At 33.9% G+C, this 10095-nt stretch overlaps 1 protein-coding gene across 4 annotated transcripts; it reads left to right on the top strand.

Moving 5' to 3' along the window:
- Positions 1-1773: 1773 nt before the first annotated feature.
- Positions 1774-10083, top strand: LOC114178177 (putative amino-acid acetyltransferase NAGS2, chloroplastic). Of its 4 annotated transcripts, XM_085671285.1 has the most exons (12): positions 2083-2221; positions 2316-2507; positions 2633-2720; positions 2919-3127; positions 3317-3468; positions 3668-3742; positions 4235-4643; positions 5015-5112; positions 5784-5895; positions 6010-6169; positions 9558-9630; positions 9803-10083. In XM_085671285.1, exons 3-12 carry the CDS (start codon positions 2690-2692, stop codon positions 9957-9959), a joined length of 1476 nt encoding a protein of 491 aa, XP_085527411.1. In that variant the 5' UTR covers positions 2083-2221; positions 2316-2507; positions 2633-2689; the 3' UTR covers positions 9960-10083. The 4 variants fall into 4 exon arrangements, with proteins under 4 accessions (XP_027919733.1, XP_027919734.1, XP_085527412.1 ...); XM_028063932.2 differs by lacking the exon at positions 2316-2507 and having other exon boundaries at positions 1774-2221; XM_085671286.1 differs by lacking the exon at positions 2316-2507 and having other exon boundaries at positions 2051-2180.
- Positions 10084-10095: the final 12 nt, after the last annotated feature.

The following is a 10095-nucleotide window of genomic DNA, read 5'->3' as shown; positions in this document are numbered from 1 at the left end:
CATAAGAAAAATTATATTCATTCATTTTTAAAGTTTGAGGACTAAAATATGTGAAAGTTTGAGATATAAATTAATTTCATTTTAGACTAAAAAATATTTAATCTTTAATTTTTTTACTATTAATCAATTTGGTCAAAAAGTTCATTTATAGCAGTGGTTAAAATGAATGGATAAGATAAAAGTTTTTATGATAATATGATCATAATTATCTTCCATACTAAAATTAGCACCTTTTATAAATTATTTTATTTATATTTAATGTGATTTTAATTGTTAAAAAAAATAGATAATGCATTTGACAATAATTATTTGATTAGTTTGGTTGGAAAGTTTGATAAGTGACATGTATTTACTTTCTTTACAAAAATACTTAAAAATGAGATACTGTTGAAAAAAATAATTAAGTGAAGACTAATTTGAAACCGTAGAAAAACTTAGAATCAATCGGATAATTAAACCGTAGAAAAAATACAAATATAACTTAGACAATTTTGAATATTTTAAAAAACTATTTTTCAAAAATAATTTTAAAGATCTAATAAATTTTGTAAATACAAGGAATATTTTTAATAAAATTATCGGTTGTAGATTAATACCTGTAGAGTTGATTTTAAGAATAAATTTGTCAATGTAAATTCACTCAACCATTTTTTTTTTGTAAGTTATAAATCAAGATCTATTAAAATATACTTAAATTTTAATTTATTAGATACTTATTCTATAAACATAAGTGAGTATGTAATAACATACGCATACTTTTTTAAAAAGGAAATATTATAATACTATTTTTGGTCTCATACAAAAACTAATGAATAATTTATCAAGATCATAAAAATAATTAAATTAATTTATTCTTGAATTAATAATGTCAAGTATTCGAATTTTATTTAATAAATAATCATAAATTTAACGGGTTTAAGTAGTTTTTAAATATAAAGACACGCAACTAAATAATTTTTTAACCTTTCCGTATTAATATTTTAATATAACTAGCGTAACACAGGCGCTATCGCGCCTGTGTGTATATATTTTTTAAATATACGTGATATTATATTAGTAGGTGATAATATGATAATGTTATTAAGTTAATACTAGCGTAACACAGGCGCTATCGCGCCTGTGTCTATATATTTTTTAAAATGCGTGATATTATATTAGTAGGTGATAATATTATAATATTATTAAGTTAATATATATTTTAAAATTATATTTATTAAAAATAAAGTAAAATATATCAAAACAGATAAAAGAATAACCATTGATAAATAAAGAAGAAGAGAAGAAACAGAGACATCTGATTTTATAAAAAGTTTGTAAAAGTAACGGTCAATTTTTTAAAATTTAATAAATTGTTATATTTAAAGGGTAAAATCGGTATTTTGAAAAGTGGACACAAAAAGGGGAATCCCCTTTATATATTAAGTTAATATATATATATATATATATATATATATATATATTAGAATTATATTTATTAAAAATAAAGTGAAATATATCAGAACAGATAAAAGAATAACCATTAATAAATAAAGAAGAAGTAGAGACATCTGATTTTATAAAATTTTTGTAAAAGTAACGGTCAATTTTAAAAAATTTAAAAAATTGTTATATTTAAAGGGTAAAATCGGTATTTTAAAAAGTGGACACAAAAAGGGGAATCCCCTTTATATATTGTTATAGATGACACAAACAGTTACTAATATCTATCAAAATTATCTTATGTAAGAACCAATAAAATAAAGAAGCATAATCACCATGATAATGCTACAAATCTGTGTTGAGTATCCATTAATAAAATAACCGATGAGACAGAGCCTTTGGAGTTCTCTTCAGTTGTGTCGCAATTCAAGAGCCTATGGCGGCTTTGTCTTCCACCTCTCGCACATCCTTTCCAAACCTTCCCAATTGTTCATCCCACAAATTCAATTTCCACCCACAGCTACTCAATTTACGCCCTCGCTCACCAAAATTCAAGCCAAACAAGCCGTTATCTTTTACGAGAGTCCCAACCTCAACATTGGAGCCCTGCAACGTGTTCAGCGAGGAACTGGTCGGAAGCGTGGCGGAAGACGAGGGTTACAGCAGCTCCATGGACGATAAGCGATTCGTGCGTTGGTTTCGTGAGACGTGGCCATACTTGAGGGTCCACCGCGGTGCGACCTTCGTTATCATCGTTTCCGGTGAAATTGTCGCTAGTCCTTACTTGGATCCTATTCTCAAGGCACCTCCAAATATTTCATTTTTTTATTTATTTTACTGGCTCATTCAGACACAGATAAATGTATCAAATTATTTTTTGGAATGTATCCTCGCAGGTATAATATGAGAGAGAAATATTAGATAGTCTGGGATCAAAATGTGTTTATGATCTTAATCAGTTTGTGACTCATACTTCAATGTTTCTATGTGAGAAAAAGAATTAATAAAGGGTGGAGTGATGGAGAGATTAGTTGAGACTATGGTGGTCCTGGATCGTGTGATAATTTCTCTTAGGCAAATAATCCTGGGTAGGATGATGAAAATTTCCTTTCAAGAACTTAATTATGTATAAAATTGTTGAATTAATTAATTTTCTTTAAAAGGGAATATTTTCTAGATTAATCTCATACTTAGCTCCGTAACGTGCGTGCAGGATATAGCATTTCTTCATCACCTGGGAATCCGGTTTGTTCTTGTTCCGGGGACCCATATGCAAATTGACAATCTTTTGCGTGAGAGAGGTGAGTCATGCTTTCCGCACAGGGAAATGAAATCACGAGTTGAATATGAATGGGTGGTAGTGGCTAGTTTTCTTAATGTAGTGAAAGTGACTATTTTTTATGATCTTATGTTGATTGATACATGCCAACCCCACAAGAGAGAAATGAAATTTCAACTAGTGTGAATGAGCATTGATTAATGATGTTGCTATTTTGTAGGGAGAGAACCTAAGTATGTTGGTCCATATAGGGTAACTGATGATGAGTCTCTAGCAGCTGCAATGGAAGCAGCTGGGAGAATAAGATTGATGATTGAAGCAAAGCTTTCTCCTGGACCCTCCATTTGCAATATTCGTCGACATGGTGACAATAGCCGTTTGCATGAAGTTGGTGTCAGTGTTGCAAGTGGAAACTTTCTTGCAGCCAAGGTTTGAATTCTGTGATTCAATTTTCTTCATATTATCTGGAGAACATGGTTTCTTTCAATTCCCTTGTTCTGTTGTTGCGGTATCAATGAGATTTCAATGTTATCCCCTGTTTTTTTTTTTTTTTTTTTTTCTGTTTTCTGCTTCTGTTACTGTTTTAGAGCAAGTCCTTTTAAACGTTTTGTTTGGCAGAGAAGAGGGGTTGTCAAAGGAGTTGATTTTGGGTCAACTGGGGAGGTTAAAAAAGTTGACGTTTCTCGCATGCATGAGAGGCTTGATGGCAACTGCATTGTTATTTTAAGCAACTTGGGTTACTCCAGCTCTGGAGAAGTATTAGATTGCAAGTATGTTTTAGAACCTCTGATAACTCCTTTTTACAACCTGGTAATTCTTGATTGCTTCCTGACATGTATATTCTGTTATACAATGTTTGTAATTTTTTTTTTAATCTGCTATATTTTTTCACCATGCTCTATTATTATTTGTCTATTGTAGAAAGCCTCAATATTTTATGTTGTTCATATTTTTCAATTGGGAGGTTAGTTATGGACCAATGGGGAGGTTGTTGCCTTGTGACAAGGTCAAAGGTTCTAGTTGTGGTTCAGCCTCTGCTCTCAAGTGAGTACGGCTTTCTAGATTTTACCATCCCCAAAAAACCATCACTGAAGAAGCTAACTATCTATTATCAATTATGTTTCTTATATCAATACCTTGGAAAATATTGATATCTTTCTTCAATGATAGCTTTTAAAGGTTGGAGTTAGACATAGATGGGAAGAAACAGCTTCATGGAGAATGTGTTGAAATAAAATCATAGAAAGTTAGTTTCTTTGGAAAAAAAAAAAAATACATTTACAAAATTTCACACAGTTATTTAGTACGCAAAATAGTTTATTATAGAATTTGACATGCTGTGGAATGTGAAAACAAAATACTGAGGAAATAATACAAGGTTTTTGCTAACTATTTTGTTTGTAAATCAGATTTACACTTGTATCAATGTGTTCGATTTATTTTTCTTTTGAATATTGCTATATAGTACTTGGATGTGATCCAGCAGATAAAAAAGAAATGCTTGAATACTGGACACTGATGATTTGTTTTCCACAGTACCTATGAAGTTGCAACAGCTTGTGCGTTGGCAATAGAAGCAGACAAGCTTATATGCATCATGGATGGTCCTATCCTGGATGAAAGTGGACACCTTATTAGCTTCTTGACTCTTCAAGAGGCAGACATGCTAATCCGTAAACGGGTTGAGCAAAGTGAAACAGCTGCTAACTATGTCAAAGCTGTTGCGGAAGAAAGTTTCAACACACTTAATAAATTTAATGGGGCTCTGCCAAATGGAGAACCATTTTCAGGATATCATATTGCAACCTTTCATAATGGTGTTGGTTTTGAAAATGGGAATGGCCTTTGGTCTGGGGAGCAGGGTTTTGCTATTGGAGGTCAGGAGTCCCTAAGTCGGACGAATGGTTACCTATCAGAGCTAGCTGCTGCAGCTTTCGTTTGCAGAGTAAGTTGATGATTCAACTTTTCCTTGGTTATTTAGGTCTACAATGTGCTTTAGTATCTTCAATCACTTAAAGTCTGAAATTTTTATTTTCATTGCATATTGTTCTGTTCCGTTATGGCAGACAGGTTTTATTTCATTATTTTTTCACAAACCAAATAGTTTTTAAAGATTTGTCAAGTGACTGATTTTTATAAATATAGTGACCCCAATGTAACTATTTTTTGTAGAAATTACCTATTTTTTTCCAGTTCTTTTACCTATCACTTCATTATCATACTGAAATTCCTTGAGAAGTTGCTTTTTCAAATAAGATGGTGGTGCTTGAAATCCCAGTTAATATGTTGCTAAGTATAACTTCTTCTGTCTGTCAGGGCGGTGTTCAAAGAGTTCATTTGTTGGATGGCACTATTAGTGGAGTTCTCTTGTTGGAATTGTTCAAGAGAGATGGGATGGGGACAATGGTGGCAAGGCAAATTTTTGTTTATCTATGGATTTTTTTCTTATTACTATGAAATATTTTCTCTATTACTTAGGAACTAACTGGTGATAGTAACAGTACTATGGTAGGTTGTATCCTCATTCGTTCAACTAAACTGTTAAGTTTCTTGATTTTTTTCAGTTATTAGATTTTAATAAATCATAATTTTAGTTTGCATTCTAGCGGATTTTCTGCTAGAGTCATCACATTGGTTATACCAGTGAGAAGCAAACTTTTTTGTAGTTGTCTATGATGAGTTGATGGTTACACTGTTACACGGATATTTATCGAGATTGAAAGAAGCAAATATTTGATTTGGATCTATAGATCATTCTCCTGTTTTACCTTTTAAGGATAGCTGAGTTAGTTGAAATATATTTGTTATAAAGAGAGTAAAGTGGTTAAATTCAACCATTCTATGACCATATGCTGCACCCTTGAAAGAAATTTTTGCCTGCTTTTATTTTCAAACCCCAAAAACTAATTAATGGCAACATGATGTTTATGGGATAACCATTTCTGCTACTGCCTACTAGCATAAACTATGTGGCAGATTGCCGAAGGTGTTATGGATAATTAAGGTCTTTTTTCTTTTCTTTTATCTAGTTATATTTCTTAAAGCTTTTTAATCTTTATTTTTTTGCTTTCAATTAATTTTGCAGTGACCTTTATGAAGGCACCCGGATGGCTCAAGTAACTGATATTTCTGGAATTAAACAACTTATCCAGCCTTTACAGGAGTCTGGCATATTAGTTATGCGGACTGATGAAGAGGTTTGCTCACTTTGCTTGATATCTTCTTCATAGATATTGTAGAGGCCACATTATCACCATCAATGGGGATTTCCTTAAATAGTCCCCTACATTTTGACCATTGTCTTTTTATAGCTGCTTCAATCGTTGGGCTCCTTCGTTGTTGTGGAAAGAGAAGGTCAAATAATTGCTTGCGCTGCCCTTTTTCCTTTCTTTGAAGAGAAGTGTGGAGAGGTTGCTGCAATTGCAGTATCCCCTGATTGTAGAGGCCAAGGACAGGGAGACAAATTACTTGGTATGATATGCTATTATTGCCTCTGTGGATTGACATTGTTGTTTTTAATTCATAGAGAAGTAGTCAGTGATTCCCTATTTTTGTAATATATTGAAATTCCATGGATTTATTATTCTTTATTCTGGCTTGTTTCTATTATTTTTCATGGATTAGCATTAATAAGAAAGGTTTGGACTTTGAATTGTGACTACTGTTCCCTTCTGCTTCTCTTATGAATTTGTTTCTTAGGGTCTTCAAGTTTTTACCTTCTATTTCAAATTATTTCAAATTTCCATTCATTTACTGTGGTTCTACAGAAGTTCCCAACATAGTATGAATTATTAGGCATTTAAGACTCTTGCAAAGTTTTCAATGTCTTTCATTTTCTGATACATAGAAAGGATCGTATTGTTTCACTACACTAGGAGGGACTGATTTTGTACTTCCAGTGTACACTACTTTTTCTCTCATATTTCAGCAACGCAGTTTTAAACCAGAGTCCCAGATTGACCACTCAACCAAGTTAAATGTAAACTGGTCTGATTAAACCTTTTAAACTGTCATTCTAGAAATGCCACTAGACCGAATGAGCCTATACTGAACTGTCAAGACCATGAACATGGTTTAACAGGTTCAATCAGTCCTAGGTTAATATTATCGTGATGAAACCAAAAGACAGGAAATGAAGATTCATACTTCGACCTGTGGTTGTACTTGAAACTGTCTTTCTGATACCAAGCTACTGACACGTGCATTGCTACTGATCAGTGTTGGATTTTAATAAACTTAAACATATTAGCTGTGGAGAAGAGGTCGGTTGAGAAACTCAAATGTTTAGTGTGGCAGGTATGACCATTATGCAAAGGAGTGCTACTCGAATAAGTGCTTCAGTTGTGGTAAGGTTGAGCTTTTTGCCAAAGATTGGCAGTTTGAAAATAGGAAAGAAGAGACGATCAACCTCACAAAAGAAGAAGTGACGTTATTGACAATGACACATAGCTCTAGGGCCGAGAACAAGCGAGTGGAGAATTCACAAAGAAAATCGAATAGCAAGGAGAATTCGGCAAGACAGCCGAGTAATGTGGATAGGTCGGCTACACAACCAAGTAGGTTGGTAAGATATGCAAATAGCCCTGACAACACGGTGGACCATATGAAAAACTCGAGTAGCACAATGGAACAAGTGAACAACTCAGATAGCTCAGTGGAGCAAGTGTACATCTTGGAAAGCTCAATGGGGAGCCTAGGTAGCTCGGTGGAGAATGTTGATAGCTTGGATAAGTTGGAGGAGCAAGTGTTGCACAGTTCAATGGTGCATCTATACAATTCGGATAACTTAGACATGTGCGGGGATGAGGTTGTTATCCAAAGGTTAGAGATTGCAAAAAGTGATTTGCAACAAAGAGTTGAAAAGGAGGTTAGAGGTAATGCAATTTTACAAGCAAGCTTAGAGAGAAGGAAGCAGACTTTTGCAGAAACGACGCTTGGAACTTGAAGAACGGCGGTACAGAAAAGGAGTACTCGTGGTTGGGCAGAAAAGGAGTACTCGTGATTGGGCAGCTTCCGCTGGAAGGGGAGTGTACCAATGTGGTTGAAGGGACTCATCCTTGAGGGGGAGATTGTTAGAAATTCAAGTGTGAGTCTAAGTCCCACATTGACCAGAAATGAGAAAGTAGAGCATCATATAAGGATTAAGGCCCATAAACCCATTGCCTTGGTGTCAGTGTCTTATGTGGTTGGGCTCAGGTCTCATTGGTGTTGTTCTCCCTAGTAAAACCCCCTCTGTAATCCTGACAAGTTGTATCAGAGCCGATGGTTAATATCGGCTCAGACGAGTGCAGTACCAGTATGGTCCTAGTATCGAAAGTCTTCCTAGCAAGAGTCCCAGGTAAGGGTTCCAGGTAAGCGTGGGGGAGTGTACCAATGTGGTTGAAGGGACTCACCCTTGAGGGGGAGATTGTTAGGAATACAAGTGTGAGTCTAAGTCCCACATTGACCAGAAATGAGAAAGTAGAGCACTATATAAGAATACAGACCCATAAACCCATTGTCTTAAGGTTTTGGATTGAGAGTGGTGTCAGTGTCTTATGTGGTTAGGCTCATATCTCATTGGTGTTGTTCTCCCCAGTGAAACCCCCTCTGTAAAACCTGACATGTGAGAGGAGTTATTGCACATGGGAAGCCGGGATGAAGAATAAAGGAATTGAGATGAAGAATAAAACAAACATTTAAGTTTACGGGAGAATTTTGTTGGATTTTTAATAAACTTAAATGTATTAGCTGTTGTAGGTAGTTTATGTAGCCGTTGGAGTGTCGATAGTTAATGAATTAGCAGTTTATAATTGTTTTTGTCTGTTTTGAGTACAAAGGTCAGAAAATTGTGAGCCTATAAATTGTATTGCTGATGACATGAATGAAACAACAAGAGGTGAATTAAGTTTTTCACAATAGAGAGTTTGTTGTCTACAAACTGTTCATACTGTTCATGGTTAATCTTGAACAGGTTCAACCTATTCAAGGCTATATTATGGTGATGATAGCCTGAAACTCTTAGAGAGGACTAGGATTACTTCAAACCAACACTCTTTTTAAGTACCTCTCGAACTACTATGCCAAGTTTGGCTTTTACTTTTGATGCACATGTAATATTTTATGTTGTTTTATAAGTTAAACTGTTAAAACAAACTGAACATGGAGTCATACTTTACGTTGAATCAATCAATTATTAATCAATGTATTATAAATGTATATGAAGTTGTTAATACTTTCATATAGTGCATGGTTAATTTAAGTAACATAGCTCACTTTTTTTCTATTTTTATGCATGGATGTGCATTATATTTGTCTAACATGTTGCCACTTACGTACGTTTATAAGCGTACACATATTGAACCATGGTTTAACCTTAAATTTCTCACTTTGCCATTTCAATCGCTAATTTAATTTTGAAAAGATTAAGTTTTGGGAAGTTCATCTGTCAGAGTAGCAAACGTCAACTCATGTTCATCTTGATATTCCTTACTAGGAGTATTCGATCTAAAAGCAAAAAACCACACTGCTCTTCCTTTTATTTATTTATTTTTTTCCTATTTTGTCTTTGAAAAGTAGTGAATCCTACTAGGCTTGTAGGTTCTTGCATACGTTCAGTGGCTGACTAGTTCCTTATGCAATTCTCCAAGGATCAGAAATTGTTTGCAAATATCAGACCATAACATATAATTTCTAGGCAAAAATTGTTTCCGATTTCATCCAGAAACTACTTTTAGGGTGTAGTGTGAAGTCTATGCAGTGCATGGTAAACCATATTTTTTAGCAGCCGTTTGATTATAATCTTTGGGTACTTTCGCTCATAATAGTATTTATCTCATGTTTTGACTGTATTGTTTAATGTTATGATCAAATGTAACAGATTATATAGAGAAGAAGGCATCATATCTGGGATTTGAAATGCTTTTCTTGCTTACAACTCGTACAGCTGATTGGTATGTACCTTGGACATCAAACATATGTCAATATATTTATCTAGAATCAACGTCATTTTTTCTCAGTGGATTTTTACTTGCTGCATGCTCTATCTTTTCTTGGATGCTTTATATGGTTTGTTAACTCCATAAATCCTTTTCTAAAGACAATGGATTCATAATGTGTTAACAGGTTTGTGAGACGTGGATTTTCGGAATGTTCAATTGATTTTATTCCTGAGAAGAAAAGGAGAAAGATTAATCTATCCCGCAAGTCCAAGTATTACAGGAAGAAGCTTCTACCCAGTAAGAGTGGAATTACGTTTGGTAGCAATTTTTCTTCCCCTTAGCATATCTTTTTTTTTTTCACTGGGGAAAGGTTAGTTACATAAAGCGTTTGGCATTTTCTGTAGGTAATAATATCGTAATTATATGTTTTCTGGAAAATCAATAGCTATAACAAGTTTTCTGTTATTTATTGTTATT

The sequence above is a fragment of the Vigna unguiculata genome, chromosome 3 (genome assembly GCF_037176805.1).
Source record: "Vigna unguiculata cultivar grain cowpea cultivar isolate G323 ecotype 2 chromosome 3, ASM3717680v1, whole genome shotgun sequence".
Classification (NCBI taxonomy): Eukaryota; Viridiplantae; Streptophyta; class Magnoliopsida; order Fabales; family Fabaceae; genus Vigna; species Vigna unguiculata.
This window is presented reverse-complemented; position numbering and strand designations above follow the sequence as displayed.